At 38.3% G+C, this 20,899-nt stretch overlaps 1 protein-coding gene across 4 annotated transcripts in view; it reads right to left on the bottom strand.

Annotated features, from left to right (window-relative positions):
• LOC127413033 (dedicator of cytokinesis protein 11-like) overlaps window positions 1–20,899 on the bottom strand; it is a 122,463-nt gene that overhangs the window by 71,303 nt on the left and 30,261 nt on the right. For all 4 annotated transcript variants that reach the window (XM_051649861.1, XM_051649851.1, XM_051649841.1 and 1 more), the window contains 11 exons: window positions 16,594–16,673; window positions 15,369–15,452; window positions 15,119–15,259; window positions 12,437–12,673; window positions 8,612–8,734; window positions 8,108–8,190; window positions 7,742–7,864; window positions 1,829–1,905; window positions 1,499–1,686; window positions 883–948; window positions 682–774 (listed from right to left, as the gene is read on the bottom strand). In XM_051649861.1, coding sequence (XP_051505821.1) covers window positions 682–774; window positions 883–948; window positions 1,499–1,686; window positions 1,829–1,905; window positions 7,742–7,864; window positions 8,108–8,190; window positions 8,612–8,734; window positions 12,437–12,673; window positions 15,119–15,259; window positions 15,369–15,452; window positions 16,594–16,673 — 1,295 coding nt within the window. The remainder of the gene's footprint in view (window positions 1–681; window positions 775–882; window positions 949–1,498; window positions 1,687–1,828; window positions 1,906–7,741; window positions 7,865–8,107; window positions 8,191–8,611; window positions 8,735–12,436; window positions 12,674–15,118; window positions 15,260–15,368; window positions 15,453–16,593; window positions 16,674–20,899) is intronic.

Here is a 20,899-nt window from a genome sequence, read left to right on the forward strand (position 1 = left end):
TGTTTCTCACCAACACCTATCATATCACTTCTGAAGACATGGATTAAACATCTGGAGTCATATGGATTGCTTTAATGCTGCCTTTATGTGCTTTTTGGACTTACAAAGTTCTGGCTAACATTCACTTGCATTGTATGGACCTACAGAGCTGAAATATTAAAAAGAAAAATCTTTGTGTTGGGCAGAACAAAGAAAGTCACACACATTTGGGATGGCATGAGGGTGAGTAAATGGTGAGATAATTTTCATTTTGGGTAAACTATTCCTTTAAATATAAATTGGAGTTTTGTTTTAGTTCAAGTCTGTTAGGTTTCAGACCATCTATATGCTAATGTTCTCTTAATGCAGTCTAAATGGACGTTTAGCAGACATAAGCATTTAAAGTGTACAAAAATACTGATGATTCATCTTGCACATAATGACAAACACATTTTTGTCCGACACGCTTGTTTCCAACGAGCAAGTCAAGGGTCATGGCTTTTATTGAAACTAACACCTTTTCAAAACGTCCCGTCCCAACTTCTTGTTTCAATATGAAATACGTCAACACAGGTAAGAAAACTGTGCTTCTCAAACCATTTTATTGGGTTTTTTAAGTGGAAGACTGTGTTACTATGTAGCTGGGCTAAATAAATGAAGCTAAGAAGATGTTGTGGCTACAGTAATAATACATGATCCTACCTCATTATAAAACTCTGGACACTGATTGTGATGCAAAACTGCAGCAAAAGTGCTGGTGATGAAAAGTGGCTCCCCTGGCTTGCCGTAGATGCACTAAATGCAGAGAGGGGTTAATCAAATAAACCCAAATACTGCAATAAATATTTAATATTAAAGCACTGGTGAAATAATGTTGGTGGCACACATCAAGAACACACTCACGTTTAATGGCCCCGCCCCCTCCTCATCAGAATCCTTGAACTGAACACACACTGCAATGTTTCGGGCCTGGAGGAACACACAAGCACATCAATATCAGACCATATTTCTCAATACCACGGTACTGAATGATCACCATACTTATGTACCATGGAATTTACTGCAAAGTATAAGGTACTACTTCCATGGTACATCCCAAAAAACATGGTATTACCATGGTAAATGCCACACTTACTGGCTTCTTATATGAGTGAGTTAAGATACATACATATATATATATATATATATATATATATATATATATATATATATATATATATATATATATATATATATATATATATATATATATATTTAGATCTATAAATATAAATGTGAGTTCTCCAGCAGTGGAGGAGGAAGCAATAAACCCTGAAGTTTGTGTAATTAAAGATAAGATCTTTGGTAAATTGATTATGAATAGAATCCTGTGGGCTTTGAACAAAGCTTCATGTTTGAAAATACATAGGCCGACATTGTTACTGCTCTCAGGATCTTGTTGTGTTTGTACAGCCACCCACAGTTTCCCAGTTCTACTAATTACATATTGTGCTTTGTGAAGTGTGAGGAATCTCATTGCCTTGGCAAAGGTCTTCTGATTGTCATATTTGAGCTGCTGGGGACAGACGTAGAGCTGGTTCTTGTAGATGGTGAATGGGTAGTTGTATTTGGCCTCTTCTGGGACAAACTCCTCCACTTCCACAGACACCCTCTCACATGTTTGCTCCTCAAACGGCTTCACCGGAACATAAGATGATGTGACAGAGTCTGTGAAGATACAAATAAAACATTTATGCATCAAATGCTTATTAAACATCATGATCATGAGTTAAGACATGCTGCACACTTTGCACACAAGTGAATGAATAAGATTCATGTTATCAAATAACAAACAGACTACCAAACTTACTTGACAAGTCTGGAGGTACACACTCGACAGTGATATTAATTTGTCCAGGGATTATCTGCAGCTTGTTCTTCTCTGGTCTAAGAAGAAATGTGTTTTTTCAAAACATTATATTTAACAGTAATAAAAATGTGATGCTTTTTACTACTGAAGTTAACAAGGCAACACTTATACATGCCTACGAGGCAGCAAAGTGATTCAAGATACAAGTACTAATGGATGAATCTCATGAAAACATGTCCAGGTCATATTTCAACCCAAAATCAAAACAGAAAAATGCTGCATCCGAGTATGTACTGCATTTGATGAAGAACGCACTTTTTGGTCAGTAAAAAAAAAGTATGTTCTTTAGGTATGCAGGTGAGTAGTATGAATACATTCCAGCAATACTTCATTTGAGAACATGGGTATTGACCCATGACCCCAATATATAACATAGTAACAACATTGTTGTAAAATAATTTACTCTGGTTCTGTTAAACAAGCACCATTTAACCACAATGAACAACATTAATGGTATAAAGCATTCACAGTTGAAATGAGCCATCCGACTTGCGGTACTCTGTTGTTATTTTTTTTAAGCATTTTTAACGTGATGTCTTATCAGCTCCCATGGCATCATGGAATAGTACAGTGTCTGGTAGATTCACACTTAAGAATCTCACCAAAAATAGTAGGTCATAGGGCAGGGACGTGCCGTCCATATAAGCAAGGTAAGCAGTGCTAAACTACAAGCGGGCGACTTTTACAACAAAGTGACGGAGATGTTCATTCGCAAGGAGAGATGCATGATTTTGTATTCAAGTAAAGGTAAGTTAATATATTTATTAAAAATCTGTTATTGGGGCCTGGGTAGCTCAGTGAGTATTGATGCTGACTACCACCCCTGGAGTCACGAGTTCGAATCGAGGGCGTGCTGAGTGAATCCAGCCAGGTCCCCTAAGCAACCAAACTGGCCCAGTTGCTAGGGAGGGTAGAGTCACATGGGGTAACCTCCTCGTTGTCGTGATTAAGTGGTTCTTGTTCTCAATGGGGCGCGTGGTAAGTTGTGCGTGTATCGCGGAGAGTAGCATGAGCCTCCACATGCGGAGTCTCCGTGGTGTCATGCACAATGAGCCACGTGATAGGATGCGTGGACTGACTGTCTCTGAGACTTGTCCTCCACCACCCAGATTGAGGTGAGTAACTGCGCCACCACGAGGACCTACTAAGTAGTAGTGGGAATTGGGCATTCCAAATTGGGAGAAAAGGGGATATAAAAAAATATAAAAAATAAAAAAATAAAAATCTGTTATTGATACTAGATCATAGATACTAGTTCATTGTTTCTGGTTAGTCTGAGGCTACGAAATGGTGATCTGAGCATCATGTTATTCTCTGTCTGTTTTATAGTGTTAATGTTAGGGCTCAGTGTCTGTTTAAAAAACATATATTAAGGGATGACTGCCGTGTCTATGTTACATTTGCCTTGTGCATTCAGGTTAAGATTGTTGTCTTTGGTGGTCAGGTTAGTTAATTGTCGCTGTCCATTCTATTGGTTCTGATCTGTGAGAAGAGTGATGTGTGAGGCCTAGGATGCTGAAACATATTGCCTGCTAGTAACTGGCTATCTTTTCTTATTCTTTTTGTTGTATGTCAAAACAAGCACTTCTGGCACTATGGTTCATTTTATGATTTAATGGACATAAACATGCCCAGCTCAATATATGACAATCTTTAATTTGTGTTTGAATTTAAAACAATTTAGTCATGAAGTTCGGCACTGTGACATAATTGTTTCCATTGACTGGTGGTTTCTAAGGCAACAATTTATGTCTATAAAATTTCTGCAACATTACACTCACCCGTATTTTGTGTTTTGGGAACAGCGTTTACTAATGTGTATTAAAAATCTTTGATGTTTGCCCAGTTTCAAAGCCTATGCCACGTGCCTGTCATAGGGGTATTTCTCACCTATTCTTTTATGAATACTGAAAATCCGGATACTCTTCTACTCCATTGGAAGACTGTTTTTGGCATACTATATAGTAGAGAAGTATGCATATTTAGATGCAGCCAAAATGTTTATTTTTTATTTTAAAAAAAGCCCAATTTTGTACCACTAAATTATAAATTATACAAAAAAAAAAAAAAATACATGTGTAAATATAAATCAGCATAATGAATAGCTTTTTAAATACTGTACTGTACAAAAAAAGATATTGCTTTTTGCATCAAGTAATGAGAATGGTGCGTGTTTGATTGTCTTGAAAATGATGTCAAAAATGTATATATACTGTATATTATGTGTGTATATATAGATATGTGTATGATAGAGCACGGCCGGCACTGAATCAGCTGATCAGCAGGAGAGTGAGATAAGAGGCAGCCGGAGACGCCGATTCAAGAGAGAGAGAGACGCACGTGGCCGCGTTGCATGTGTGTCTGTGTTTTATCATTAAATGTTATGTTTACTGTTCAGCCGGTTCCAGCCTCCCCCTTAAAACATAAACGAACAGATAAACATGCAATGTGGCCATGTGCATCTCTCTCTCCCTCTAACTGGCATCTCTGGCTACCCCATATCTCACTTTCCCGCTGATCAGCTGATTCAGTGCCGGCCGTGCTCCATCACAGCCCGGCCACACCCTCCTCCTCTTCACACATGGTTACCACACCTTAAGACATCGTTCATGGTTTTATCTCATGACATTTTCTGGTTTTCGTCCCTAAAACGCTCTTGTGAGTGGAACTACTTTCTTCCGCCACGGATTCAGTGTCTTGCTCTGATACAGCTCAAGCCTTCGTTGCTAGTTCGAAAACGTCACTTTAGAACTAGCAACGGAGGATAGAGAGGCTTGTGCTGCTTTACTGGAGCACTTACAGTATGTAAGGAATAACTGACGACGGACCTTTGAATTTTTGAAAAATAATGCACCCCAAGGTGGTAATACGGTCACGATGCGCAGCGGTTGTGCATTATTTTTCAATAATTCAACGGGGGAGGGGAATCGCAGTGCTTTCCACTATAGCTATGTGAGTCTGATCAGGGTGAAATACATCGTTTCACATATTAAAAGTTTTTTAGGATAAAAATCCTAATCAGTACAACAGTTTCTCTTATCCGAAATAACTTAATATGTGAAACTTTTTATTTTTCAATGTATTTTGCCCTGATCAGCCTCACATAGCTATAGTGGAAAGCACTGTGATACCCCTCCCCCTTTGAATTATTGAAAAATAATGCATTCACTGTGCATCATGACCACATTACCACCTCGGATGTGCATTATTTCTCAATAATTCAACGGTCCATCGTCAATTATTCCTTTCTATATATATATATATATATATATATATATATATATATATATATATATATATATATATATATATATATATATATATATACACACACACACACACACACACACACACACACACACTACCGGTCAAAGGTTTTGAAACACTTGACCGAAATGTTTCTCATGATCTTAAACATTTTTTGATCTGAAGGCATATGCTTAAATGTTTGAAATTAGTTTTGTAAACAAAAATATAATTGTGCCACCATATTCATTTATTTCATTATAAATCTAAAATGTAATTAAAAAAAAAATGTTTTTGAAATTGATGACTTGGACCAAATAATAAAGAAAAGCAGCCAATAAGTGCCCAACATAGATGGGAACTCCTTCAATACTGTTTAAAAAGCATCCCAGGGTGATACCTCAAGAAGTTGGTTGAGAAAATGTCAAGAGTACATTTCTGAAAATTCTAGGCAAAGGGTGACTACTTTGAAGATGCTAAAATATAACACAGTTTTGATTTATTTTGGATTTTGTTTAGTCACAACATAATTCCCATAATTCCATTTGTGTTATTCCATAGTTTTAATGACTTTATTATTATTCTAAAATGTGAAAAAAAAAAAAAAAAAATAATTAGCATAAAGAATCAGTAAGTATTGAAAAAATTTTGACCGGTAGTGTATGTACAGTGCATCCGGAAAGTATTCACAGCGCTTCACTTTTTCCACATTTTGTTATGTTACAGCCTTATTCCAAAATGGATTAAATTCACTATTTTCCTAAAAAAAAAAAAACAAAAAAAAAAAACAATTCTGTTGCACTTTATTCTGTTTTAAATACTATTATGATGCTAGTGATACTTTGTAATACAGCATTTTTCATACCACTGTCTCCTAAGATGATTCGCTTATGTTTTCCTCTCTTGTAAGTCGCTTTGGATAAAAGCGTCTGCCAAATGAATAAATGTAAATGTAAATGTAAAAAACGAAGAAAAAAAATCACATGTACATAAGTATTCACAGCCTTAGCCATGACACTCAAAATTGAGCTCAGGTGCATCCTGTTTCCACTGATCAACCTTGAGATGTTTCTACAACTTGATTGGAGTCCACCTGTGGTAAATTCAGTTGATTGGACATGATTTGGAAAGGCACACACCTGTCTATATAAGGTCCCACTGTTAACAGTGTATGTCAGAGCACAAACCAAGCCATCCGAGACAGGATTGTATTGAGGCACAGGTCTGGGGAAGGGTACAGAAAAATTTCTGCAGCACTGAAGGTCCCAATGAGCACAGTGGCCTCCATCATCCGTAAATGGAAAAAGTTTGGAACCACCAGGACTCTTCCTAGAGCTGGCCGCCCAGCCAAACTGAGCTATCGGGGGAGAAGGGCCTTAGTCAGGGAGGTGACCAAGAACCCGATGGTCACTCTGACAGAGCTCCAGCGTTTCTCTGTGGAGAGAGGAGAACCTTCCAGAAGAACAACCATCTCTGCAGCACTCCACCAATCAGGCCTGTATGGTAGAGCGGCCAGACGGAAGCCACTCCTCAGTAAAAGGCACATGACAGCCTGCCTGGAGTTTGCCAAAAGGCACCTGAAGGACTCCCAGACCATGAGAAACAAAATTCTCTGGTCCCTTTGGCCTGAATGGCAAGCGTCATGTCTGGAGGAAACCAGGCACCGCTCATCACCTGGCCAATACCATCCCTACAGTGAAGCATGGTGGTGGCAGCATCATGCTTTGGGGATGTTTTTCAGTGGCAGGAACTGGGAGACTAGTCAGGATCGAGGGAAAGATGAATGCAGCAATGTACAGAGACATCCTTGATGAAAACCTGCTCCAGAGCGCTCTGGACCTCAGACTGGGGCGAAGGTTCACCTTCCAACAGGACAACAACCCAAAGCACACAGCCAAGATAACAAAGGAGTGGCTCCGGGACAGCTCTGTGAATGTCCTTGAGTGGCCCAGCCAGAGCCCAGACTTGAACCCGATTGAACATCTCTGGAGAGATCTGAAAATGGCTGTGCACTGACGCTCCCATCCAACCTGATGGAGCTTGAGAGGTCCTGCAAAGAAGAATGGGAGAAACTGCCCAAAAATAGGTGTGCCAAGCTTGTAGCATCATACTCAAAGACTTGAGGCTGTAATTTGTGCCAAAGGTGCTTCAGCAAAGTGTTGAGCAAAGGCTGTGAATACTTATGTACATTTTTTTTTATTATTTTTTTTATTTTTATACGTTTGCAAAGATTTCAAAGAAACTTCTTTCAAGTTGTCATTATGGGGTATTGTTTGTAGAATTTTGAGGAAAATAATGAATTTAATCCATTTTGGAATAAGGCTGCAACGTAACAAAATGTGGAAAAAGTGAAGCGCTGAGAATACTTTCCGGATGCATTGTATATATATATATATATATATATATATATATATATATATATATATATATATATATATATATATATATATATATATAAAGTATATCGGTATGTAAAATAATCTATAATTACCTATTAAAAGAATTCTAAGCAATATTATAGAAAATGTTCTGGACAGGTTTCATTAGTTTCACTCTAAGAGCACTAAGTCTCAAGTGTCATGATCAGGTACATAAATTGTCACTCACTTCTTGAGATCTGTCAGTAGTTTGATGAGGTCTTCTGTGGATATCTTGCTACTGTCCTGGCGGTAGAGTGGAGAGAACTTCCCATCCATGTCTAAACTGCCTTGAGAATCTTTAAAAACCTGTCTGAAGCCACAGAACAAACATAGCAGCCTCAGGTCCACAGCTTTAACTTTTTAACTTTTACTGTAAGAACATTAACTAAACATTTACAGGCTGCCTTAAACATTTTCCATAGAGTGCTGACTGAGTATACCTTTACATTCCAGTTTGAAATGGCAGGTAGTTCTGCTACAGCTTAAAACATAGACCATACGCCTCAGTTTTGTTAGTCAACTAAACTTGTATGGGTGAGTTTCTGAAGCTTACTTGGCAGTCCAGGCGAAAGGCATCCGGTATTGGCCCAGACGCTGGCAGGTCTGTTTGGCAGTCTTCAGGACTTTCTGTACTGTCTGAGAAACAGATGTATAAAAAAGCATGGAAATATTCTACAGAATATCGTGGAAGCATTTAAATCCATATTCACTCATAGTTAGGAATGCAGTGTAGGGCAATACATCTGATAATATAGTGATATAGTGATAGTAGTTAACAGAATGAAAAGCCTTTTTATATACCAAAATAACTTTTTGAAATGTGTATAAATACCACACATCTTTATAAAATAGTTCAATATAGAGTCTATTTTTTTATTTGCAACTTTATTATTAATTATTATTTAATCATTATCTAAAATTATGTATTGTTAAAATGTGTTCTAAATAGCCAGTTGATGTTTGGGAAACTGAAGAAAAGGCTCTATTCTGGTAGACATATGTCATGTCTAAGTGCCGTTTACACCACTCGTATTCAGCTCCAGATGCAAATACAGACCTTGCTGATGTCAGAAGTCTTAATGTAGGGTTCAGCGCAGTGGGTGATGCCGTTCTGTAAAACCTTCTCCACCCGTGCCACCAGGAAGATGTCGGTGTGAGGGTTTGTAACTGAGAAGATCCCCTGGACAACACACAAGTACATGCTGTGGCTCTAAGCATTTCTGAGTACTGGTACACAGTGAAATAATTATGTGTAAGTAACAATACAAAATATGTAATAGTTATAGTTGTTCAAAGATTATCATGTTAAGTGTCTTGTCGGTTGCGGAAATTCAGTTTAATTCGTTGTTTACAGCCACACTACTCAAGCAGTAATGTATGCATATATGCAAAAAAATGGGGAAGTAGCAACCAAGTGGTTAATATGGGCTGGTAATGTAAACATTACTAGTTTGCACCCAATAATTTGCTATACTGTTGTCACATGATCTCACTACTGTGCCTGTTTAATTCAGCGAGTGATGTCAGATGATAACTGGAAATAAATAGCATGTGAAATCCAATCCAAACTTTTGGCATTCCAATAAAAAAACAAAAAATAAAGATGTGAAATCGCTGTACATAATCACACTAGAAATGAAAGGTCAAGTAGAGTGCTGTATATGACACATTTTGACAATATTGCGTACATACAGTATGCAAAGGATAAAATTTGCATACTGTAGACAGAGTATACATGCTGCAAAAATGGTACAAGTAGTATGTGCGAACATAGCCCAACATCTACAGTCCATTTTTCCGAAACATTCTCCTCCTTGACTTAAATATTGATCTGTTTCTCACCTACACTTATCATATCTCTTCTGAAGATATGTATTTAACCACTGTAGTCGTATGGATTACCTTTATGCTGCCTTCATATGCTTTTTGAGCTTCAAAGTTTTGGACCCTGTTGACCTGCATTGTATGGACCTACAGAGCTGAAATATACTTCTAAAAATCTTCACTCATGTTTAGCAGAAGATAGATAGTCATACACATCTGGGATGGCATAAGGGTGAGTAAATGAAGAGAGAATGTTCATTTTTGGGTGAATTATTCCTTTAACAGCAGAATACAGATGCAGGCAATGCCTTAACTACTATAGAATTTGACTCTGAATGACAAATGTAAAGTTGAGGGTCCAACTTATCAATGTACACTTAGATCCTTAACTTTTAGGCCTGTCTAAGTGAAATATTAATGCATTTTGTACTCTTATATAAATATACTCTAATGCACTCTTCCATTCTGCCATTGTTGAGTCATGGGTTGTTTCTCTATGCTAAAAATGCAGAGAACAGACTTGTGTTCTTATGAAGACCAGTCTTGCCAAGGTACCTTGGAAGATCGAACTCGGAAGGACAGGAGGACGCAGAATGCAGAACACATCCATTGTGACCTTTGAGATGTGCTGCAATCTTCCTGTTGTGAAATTGGCTGTCCCAGCACATTTGTAGCCACTAACCAGTAAGAGAACTACTGGCATTATCACACACCAGTGACAGCATGTATTATCATCACACCAGTGAGGTTTAGCAGGACTAGTGCGACGTTGAAAGAATAAAGTCTGTTAACACTCTTTTTTCTCTTGTGTTTATTACTTTATTAAAATGATGCCCAAACAAACAACAAATGTTGACGGAGTATGACGACTCTCACAAGCGGTCAGACTTTCGCAAGCTTACAGCGGGAAACTCTTGGGGGAAAACACAATAAATATCCTTTGTCTGCCACCATAGTATCGCAATGACTTCTGGGACTTCAAATGGGTTCTTGCCCACAAGTCACCATCCAATGCATCCTCGATATTCGGCCTAATCAACAACACATCCAGGTAATTTTATGCATTCTCTGTAATTGTGTTCTTAAGTATTGGAGTTGAACTTCAACAGTGGATGATGATGTTGAATGAGTCCACGAGAACATAAGAACACATGAGAACACACATTGGAAAAACACCCATGGTACTTTGTTGATTTGTAATTCTTGATCAAATCATATCAGTTTTGGCAACTCCTCTGTCATTTGTCAAACTTTTCAGTATCTGTCTTTCTACCTGTGCCTCTCATTCTCTCTCTCGCTCTAATTTTCCTCTAATAATAACATATCCTGACAGTTCAGACATCCATTCTCTGTGCAAGCTAAGCCTGCCCTGTGTTGGATTGGGCCCTGCTCTGTGTCAGTTCCAGGAAGCTATGTTACATTTCCCAGTCAGCCAGCAGAGGTTTCAGGCTGTCATGGCACTCGCTATGATTTATTGTACAGCATCGATGCTGTGAAACAGTGCTGTTAATAGGTGAGACTGCTTCTGCTCTGGCTACAACCCACCTACAGCAAAGCAAGATCAAACAAATGTACACAACCATAAAGCTGATGGCATATTCCATTGAAAAAAAAACGATTGAACATATGGGGGGGGCCTGGGTAGCTCAGTGGTAAAAGACGTTGGCTACCACCCCTGGAGTTCGCTAGTTCGAATCCCAGGGCGTGCTGAGTGACTCCAGCCAGGTCTCCTAAGCAACCAAATTGGCTCGGTTGCTAGGGAGGGTAGAGTCACATGGGGTAACCTCCTCGTGATCGCAATAATGTGGTTCGTTCTCGGTGGGGCGTGTGGTGAGTTGAGAGTGGATGCCGCGGTGGATGGCGTGAAGCCTCCACACACGCTATGTCTCCATGGCAACACACTCAACAAGCCACGTGATAAGATGCATGGGTTGACGATCTCAGACGCGGAGGCAGCTGGGATTTGTCCTCCGCTACCCAGACTGAGGCAAACCACTACGCGAACACGAGGGCTTAAAAAGCACAATGGGAATTGGGCATTCCAAATTCCAAATACGTTTAATCATTGGGAAATAAATGATTAAACGTATGGACGATTTTCAGTGAATAACAACTTCAGTCAAGAATTTCAGACTATTCCTCATACCAAACTGCTGTATTGCTTTAAAAGTCTTCAAATACAATGCACAAATCATACACTGATAGATTTGGGGTTGCCAATCTCTGTTAAATGGAAAAGAGCAGCCTGGACTTTTATGTAAATATCTCATTTTGTGTTCCACAGAGAAAAAAATATGGGTTTGTAACAACATGACATATGAGGGAGAGCATATGACAAAATCCTTTCCTTTTTGGGAGAACTATCCCTTTAAGTACTACTATCATGGCTTATAACTGTAAATTCTCTATACCTACGATAAAAAGGTGAATTTTATTATACGTTTTTAAAAGGTTTCATTTTTCACAAATGTGATCCTCTGTTGTATACACAAAACTTAGTGCTAATGTGGTATGAAAGTCCATTTGAATGGCTGTACAACAATAAGCAGAAATTAAATGATGAGGGAAATCAAATCAGCCAAAATGACAACTATTTTCAGCCACCTGCAGCCTAGCAAACTGCATGGATGTGCAAAATTTTGAAAACATATCGACTTCCCTATCAGAAGCAGAGAATAAGCATCCTCCTCGGAAGCGGTGAACAATGCTAGCAGTGGGACGGTTTACCAGACATTTACAGAAATATTCTGCACTTAACAGATTTCAGAAAGTGACCAGAATAAATAGGTTTTTGGACTGCATGGGCAAGCACCACTCACATTTTCTTCATAAAATGTAAAAATCTAGTCTTTATATAAAGATCATAAAATCATTCTAGTATCACAAGAACAACATTTATTAATTTGGCATATATTTTTATCCAAAGTGTCTTTACAGAACTTGACAATACTGAAAACAACTCTAAAAAAAATTGAAATCGAGACAACCAGATAATCTTTTTCAGTTTTAGTAAGCATCTCTAGAAAGCGGCCTCAGTCATACTTTGAAAGGCTCTTACCTGAGTGGGGAAGCGTAAGAGAGATGCAGCAACCCTCTGGAGAACCGGCAGGCTATGTCCACTGACCCTGACTGTTTCATTGCAGTCTCCTGCTTCTGGTTCTGTCGGTGTCTGAGGAGAAGCTTCTAGAAGCATTTCCCTTACACAAGCTGGGTTCAGGTCAACGTGGAAGTCTGCAGAGATCTTGCAGCCTCTGGTCAGATCATACAAAGCCAGGCTGATGAAGAACGGCTCGATCTGACAAGAGACAGAGAATGGAATGTATGAGGATGATGAATCATTACATCTTACTTGACATCTGGCAACCTTGATTTAAACATATTTGATGTGAAGCAATGTCTCTAATCTGGACTGTGTTTTATGCTGTCAATGATCATACAGTTTGTGGTGTAGAGATGTTTATGAATGCCTAGCCAAGTGAGATGCCTAAGACTCACACACTCAAAAACTGAATTTTTGCTCCTTGTTGAATCTAGTTACTTAAAATGAGCAATGTAACAATTCTTCAATTTTGTTACAACTTAATTTCATTGTGTTCAATCAATTTCAATTTGTAAAATGGAAGTTCACCTAATCCATTTGCATTGGGACAACTTAAATAATTTTTGTTGGCCATAATCGGATGTAAATGTGATATCAGGTTCCCAGCATGCACTGCGGCATGAGTAAAAAACTGTGAATTAATATCTTAATATTCACTTTTTGTTGCAGTAGTTGCACTGCTGGTGCTTTGGTTGTTATCCCTGTGGGTTTTGTGTCATGTGAGTGCATCTTCTTCCAAAAACATGATTGTTGAGTGTCACCGTCATTGTGGTTTGTGTGTTGGATTTTAAGGACCCCGCATGCCTAATTGGTAAGCTTGATTTAAAACTCAACAAACTCACTGGTTGTTACACTTAAAACAACAAATGTTTGAAAAAAAAAAAAAAAAAAATTATGTAAATGAAGTCACCTCAATGTAAATAAAATAATAACTTTAACTAAATGTTTATCTATGTAGATGTGACAAAATGAATTTAAGTTTGTACAATGATACTTGATAAAATTAATTCAAATAAATTTGTTTTGGATGAATACATGTAATCAAATTGCATGGAAATGTTTTCCTTAATTTTAAGTTCAATGAACATTTTTATTTTTTTGAGTGCATGCTAAGTGAAAAAATACTCAGTTTATGGGTTAATTTCATGACACTCATTTCTTTTAGTAAAAAAACAAAAAAATAAATAAAATGCATAAAAACTGCATGCAAATGCTTTTCATACATACAATGACTTGAATACATCTCTTCTACTATGAATTCAATTTTGGGGGCTTAAAAAAAATCCCAATTTGGAATGCCCAATTCCCAATTTGCTCTAAGTCATCGTGGTGGCGTAGTGGCTCGCCTCAATCCGGGTGGCAAAGGACAAATCTCAGCTGCCTCCGCATCTGAGACCGTCAACTCGCGCATCTTTTCACGTGGATTGTTGAGCGCGTCACCGCGGAGATATAGCGTGTGTGGAGGCTTCACGCCATCCGCCGCAGCATCCATGCACAACTCACCACGTGCCCCACTGAGAGCGGACCACATTATAGCGATCACGAGGAGGTTACCCCATGTGACTCTACCCTCCCTAGCAACTGGGCCTATTTGGTTGCTTAGGAGACCCGGCTGGAGTCACTCAGCAAGCCCTGGATTCGAACTAGCGAACTCTAGGGGTGGTAGCCAGCGTCTTTACCACTGAGCTACCCAGGCCTCCTAAAAGGCTGAAATTCTTACCAAAATCTTTTCCTAAATATGAGTACTTATTAGATTTATGTAACCAACACATATCTGTGTGTCATTTCACTCTGTTTCTATGGATCATGTTTCTCTAGATCCTTCAACAAAGTTCTGAAAAGTCAAGGAGTGGTCAGTGCAACAGCTTTCCAAACCCTGCTGATGAGCGCAAACATTCCTTCCCCAGAGCCATTGAGAATGCACCAATGAGCTTTGATGTCCTGGATTAGTCTTCTGTCTGCACTGCTGTTCTAATGCCAAGATCCTCTAATTCTTCTCTCATCAAATAACTCCCAGACAAAACCATATTAAACTAGTGCATAAACTATATTACACAGCTGTCCTTTGACAATGAACGCTCTGAGTCTTCGGTTAAGCAGTAGTTGGTTTTATCTATTTAATAAAAGGATTGGCGCTTCAATAAAGGCGAAATGTACAATTTCTGGGGCACTAGCTTTACCAAACGGAATTGCAAAAAAATTACAGGTTTCCTTCCATAGGTCAGGCAAACAAACAGCCCCACGCCAAATTCATACCATTAACTGAGCCAATGTTGTTATGTCCGGCTGGTCGGGAAGCCCACACAAACAGAGCGAGGTTTTGATAGCGCCACAGTGTTAACACTTTTCGAAGTATGGTTTACTTATAGTTTTCTCCACATTTTGAGCTTGGATAGGTGAAAGTATTTTAACTAATTATGTCTTTGTTTAGGGAAATGATTGCGAGACTAATTGTATTTGCTAATACTGACAATAATTTTTCATTTGTAAAACATCCTCATGCGACTATGCACATGGTTGAATTTTGTTAGATCATATGATCTAGATATATTTGCCATCATTCATTGCCAAAACAGGACTACCACAACAAAAGTTTGACACTTGAAAAAATGCACAAATTCTAGATCAGAGGTCACTCACATTGGTTAGTGCTCCATCATTCTTCTCACTGACGCATCCTTGCAGTGCGAAGGTCAAATCGTGACAACTGACCATGATTCTTCGTCCAAAGCGCTCCTCAAACGGCTTCACGTCAGGCTCAATACCTGAGAAATCTAATCTCTGAAGAAGAAGAGGGAGATGTCCTTTAATAATTTTCATCTTTACTTTAGACAGGCAAAGAAAATCCTGTCTGTCTATAATAGCTTTACATTGGACTTAATGGACTAACCTGAGTCTCAGGATCAAGGGTGAATATTTTCAGCCGACCCTCATTCCTGCTCATTTTATTCAGCTGGTCTGTCTCTCTAGCATACTGGAGATGAGAGAACAAACACTTTGTTTATTATGTTAAATGATGTACTGTAATTTCCTTAAAGAGGCTGTAATTGATTATTTCATGGAAAGGAATGCAAAAAATGTTCCTACTCCCTGAAAGATATTAATGAAATAAGTGTCCTGAGATACCTCACCAGTCTCTGTGATAGCTCTAGACTCTGTAAACAGCTAACAAAAATGTGTCCGTGGTCCGCAGACAATTACGCTTTCTGCCTGTTAATCATTTTGTGCGTTTTCATAGTACTATAGTTGCAGCGAATTACTGAGGCATAATGCCATTTTTATGCCATGTTGTTCACAACAGTTGTCAGTTGAGGGTGCTATTTTGCAGCTGTTGTTTTTAACCACAGTTTCTGCTCTCAATAAAGCTCATATCTTCAGCTTGGGGTTTTGGAAAGAGAGGGCGTGGCTAATCCAACATCTCAGTCTTGTGGAAGTAGAACAACTGAAATCGCTTACAGCACCTTTAAATAAAACCTTCAGTGAGTAAGGCTATGTTCAAAATAGGATAATACCTTATTACTCTACATTATATCATTTTACTACTATTTCTCTAGTATGGAGTAAGTACAGTATTACACTTTCCAGAAAGTGCCGTATACAGATCAGGACACTGGGGCCTAAACTGACCTTCCATTTCCAGTGGAAATCAACCGCAATTTTTATTATCACTTTTTTGACAAATGTTTTGATTTAACTGCCAAAAGTGAAGGCATTTTTACATAAAATTAAATAAAAATGCAAAACAACCATATTTATTTTTTTTATTTATTTCTGAGATGAAAACTGTGTGTCACTAACAATTAAACATGCAATGTGATGAGATCATGTGACAACAACGTAGCATACTAATGTTTGAAATGTTTATTGTTGCCTATTGCATTCTGTTTCACATACCAGTATTATAGAAGTAGTGGGCAGTATACAGTATACATTACACAGTAGGCACTACCCTAATATTCCATTCAAAACACAGCCTACAGTAAGTGCTTAACAGTTAGAGCAAGAGCACAATAACAGAGCCTCACAGGGGACTCAATTTGTTCTGTGTAAGTGATGGATCACAAGGTTCAAACCACTCCAGCAAGCAGATTTGACAAATGTTTTGTGTCAAGTACCTTCATTAGCTCTGGATGAAGACTCCGTCCAAAGCTTTCAGCAATGTTTTCTGGCTTCCCCTGACTGCTGCTGTCGTCATCTGTGTGGAGAATTTATGTGTTTATCAAAAGCTTGATGAATTACAAATAATTAGGAGAACCAAACACAGACTGCATTTTTAAATTTTCTGAAGAAAATGTGAGTGATGCCTGCCTGTGTAAGAGTCGTCACCACGATTTAGAGCATTGGCAATTCCAGTCTCTTAGAACACCTCTCCTCTATAAGTCACACGATTTCAGGTATACTTTGTGTCTGTTGCTCAAATGATGCAGAATGAGACAAGTTATGGACCAAAGTTTAATACTTACGGTTAGGGGTTTGTTTCGAATCCCTAAGTATGAACAATATTAATAGCCATGCTTGCCTTAGCACTCACCTCTAACCATATTACTTTGCGGGTGAATATGGGTTTAATTTGAACATATTCAAGAAGAACATTTCAGCCACTGCAACCTGGTTTGTTTAAACAGTCAGCCCAAGTAATATACTGAGGAAAACACATTTGCTGACCTATACACTCACTGAGCACTTTATTAGGAACACTAAGGTCCTAATAAGGTGCCCAACGTGGCCTTCTATTGTTGTAGCCCATCCACCTCAAGGTTCAACGTGTTGTGCATTCTGAGATGTTATTCTTACTACAATAGTTCAGAGTGATTATCTGAGTTACCGTAACCTTTCTGACAGCTCGAACCAGTCTGGCGGTTGACCTCTCTCATCAACAAGGTGTTTCCACCCACAGAACTGATGCTAACTGGATGTTTTTTGATTTTGGTTCCATTTTGAGTAAACTCTAGAGACTGTTGTGCGTGAAAATCCCAGGAAATCAGCAGTTACAGAAATACTCAAACCAGCCCGTCTGCTACCAACAATCACTCCACGGTCGAACTCACTGAGATCACATTTTTCCCCACTCTGATGGTTGATGTGAACATTAACTGAAGATCCTGACCCATATCTGCATGATTTTATGCATTGCACTCTGCCACACAATTGGCTGATTAGATAATCTCATGAACAGGTCTTCCTAATAAAGTGCTCAGTGAGTATATTGTGGATGTAACACTAAACTCAGCTAAAAAGTCAGTTAACACCTGCTATCAAGGCGTTCAATGTCTAGGCCAAAAGAGTGTCGAAATCCTTTGGCGAAAACTGCATTTGTTGTGTGCATGTTTAACTCTATAAACTCTAATGTCAAACCAGTGACACAAATTGGAGCTTTGTGCTTATTGTTTCTTTAAATTATTCATGAACACACTTGAAAAAGGTAGGTTCCCAGAGATCTTTGATTGATCTGTGATTACAGCCTCTAGTCTAGGAAACAAATGTGTCCAGAAAAGGGACCTAAGAGCCATAGACACCATTACAAAAACCTAGTAAGCTGCCTCCAGACACAGCACTTTAAGACATCATAAGTGCGTTCCAGATGCGAAGGCGTTTCCAAAAGGTAGATATCTTAATTATGCTGCCTCTTAAAAAAGGTGAACTCAGTGATTTTTTTACTTGTTAAAAAGTTTAACTCCTAAAGACATAAATAGTCATTTTGAAACGTATGTATAAAATTATGAGCACTCACATGGCATAAAGACTCCAGCCATATCAGTATCCTTATAAAAGCTGTTTTATTCTACATGGAGAGGGTCCCATCATGGGGGCAGCCATGTAATGATCACATGACCAGCCAAAGACTACTCACTCAATCTCAGTTCTGGCCTGTAATTGGACACTGTCACTAATGGATTAAAATAATTATGGATGCCTGTGAATAGTGAATTTCTACAATGGAATCTGTAACTGAAATGTATTGTGATTGAATAATTCTGCATCCACGCCCCTAGGCGTCAGTGTACGTCCAAAAAATGACTAAATGCACCTTTAAAATATCTAGTTTTGGCCAAATTCTAAGGTATCATCATATGTATCCTTTCCCAAGTAGGGGGTCCCAGAATGCATTGTGATGAGCTAGGTGGAAAAATAAATCCAAGATGCGGACAAAGCGAGATAAATGTTGATTATAAATATACTTATAATTAATTGAATACTGAAAAGTATAGATAAATATTTGTTTAATATGATAGAAAACGGAGTATTTTACCAAAAATGTGTGTGTGATTTGGGTATATATGCTCATTAGAGTTTTGCGTCGTTCCTCTCAAGTCACCTGTATTTAAATAAGTTGTGAGTCGAGTCTCCCGTGTGCTGAGGGTGAGGAGCATTACTTGAATGATGCATGGATTTGACACCTATGTAAAGCATTACAAATCAGTCTCTTATAAGGCTCCATTTCAGTTAGGATGCTGCCATAGAAGACAGTTGCCTATGTAGGCAGGAGACAGTGAGGCAGCTCACTTAGTTTTGGAACAGACCCACTATATCAGTGAATTGCAAAGGTGTAAACAGTGCCACCACCCTCTCTCTCCTTCAACTATATTTCATAGGCTGTACATAACATAAACGGTATACTGTCTAGACACCCTACAATAAGCAAAAGGAACCATTCCCCAGATAGGGACATGCAATCATGGAGAGGGCATCTGAGTGATCATCTGTGTTTAGACAGTCAAGAGCAATGAAAACCAGAAGAACACATTAACACGTTGAAGCAAGCATCACTGTTACGGTCACTCAAACCTTGGGTTAAGGGTTTTTCAAAACCCCTAATCTTAACTTTGGAGCATGACCTGCACCATTTGTTCACTACAGGCATGAATTATACCTCAAGTGGTCCAACTTGTAGGAGAATAGAAGTATGATTTTCAGTGATACAATAGGTAAAAAATCTAGTTGAGATCAGAGCCTGAATGAATACATCCAAAGTGTGTTGTGAGTTGAGTGTATGGTGTTCTGGTGATGTCAAAGTCTTATGCTCGTGTATCACATTGTGTAAGTAGTTACCATAATACTTATGAGATAACTGAAAATCATGAACTGAATACTTTCTTTTGATATTCTACAGCCCACACACCAAAGGACATTACAGAGATGTTATTGCATAATACTGTGTGTCATTTCTACAGAGATCTATATCATGCATATTCGTCATTCCACAAATTGAGAAGTAACAACTGTCTGTTTTTATGAAAGTGTTATTGAAAGCAGAATTTCATTTCCTCATGACCAGTATACGGAAGGTCTTAAAGGGATAGTTCATCCAAAAATGTAACATTTTGTCATCATTTACCCTCATTTTGTTCCAAACCGTATGATTTTCTTTCTTCTGTGGAACACAAAAGAAAATGTTAGGCATTATGTTAGTCTCAGTCACAATTCACTTTAATTGTTTCTATTTTCCTAACATCTCCTTTTTGTTCCACAGAAGAAAGACAGTCAAAGGGGTTTGGTACAATGTAAAGTTAAGTAAATGATGACCGATTTTAAATTTTGGGAGAAACTATCCCTTTAAAACAAGGCCACTATTGGTCAATGTCTATAACAAAGAAGCATAGGGAGTTTATTAGTGTCTTTATTGAACAAGTCAAAAGTCGCATTCACATTGCAACTCCTCTGTGTGAATACAGCCTCCCTACATTTTAGTCACCTGTCATCACAAGAGAAAATATTTACTCTGACCCAGAAAAGCGTGTCTCCTATAATGAAAGAGCATACGCTCGTACGCTCTCAAACAGAAAGTGTATTGTTATTCCATGGGCCTTATTTCTAAAACAGATAAAATTGCAGTTCAATGGGTTCTGACAACTCTTTGAAAACAAATAAACTTAGAATAATACTTGGAAGCAGCAAAATGGGAACTACTGTATGCTCCTCTTCAGGAAGTAGTTCATAGCAAATAAGCCAGAGTTTCCCCATGTGCAGTTAATTTCAATACAAAGCCCTTGGTGTCATTTAAATGTGGGATATATTTTGGATGTTTAGTGAGTGAGAAGGGGGATGTGTGTTTGGAGACGAAGGCAAAACAGTGAGACCAGCAAATTAGTAACTGCTTGTGGTTGACATTTAAGGAGTGACACCATGTTCTCCTTGATTATGATGTAATAGGTATCATTAAAGTGATGGTGAGTTCCATGATGGGAACACTGAGAACTGAGAACTATCATTATCTGAGCATTACCGAAAATGTAAATAATTGTAAATAAATCAATACAGTTAGCACTAAGCTATTTACAGTATTTAGTGAATAAGCTCATAGACAATGTTGTTTCATACTGCATTAAACACATTTACACATTCTGTAACAATGACAAGGTTGAAGGACAATCTGAATTATGAAAAAAACAATTACATATGTTAGTGTGCGCCACAGAGGGT

Source organism: Myxocyprinus asiaticus, chromosome 2 (genome assembly GCF_019703515.2).
Source record: "Myxocyprinus asiaticus isolate MX2 ecotype Aquarium Trade chromosome 2, UBuf_Myxa_2, whole genome shotgun sequence".
NCBI classification, from domain to species: Eukaryota; Metazoa; Chordata; class Actinopteri; order Cypriniformes; family Catostomidae; genus Myxocyprinus; species Myxocyprinus asiaticus.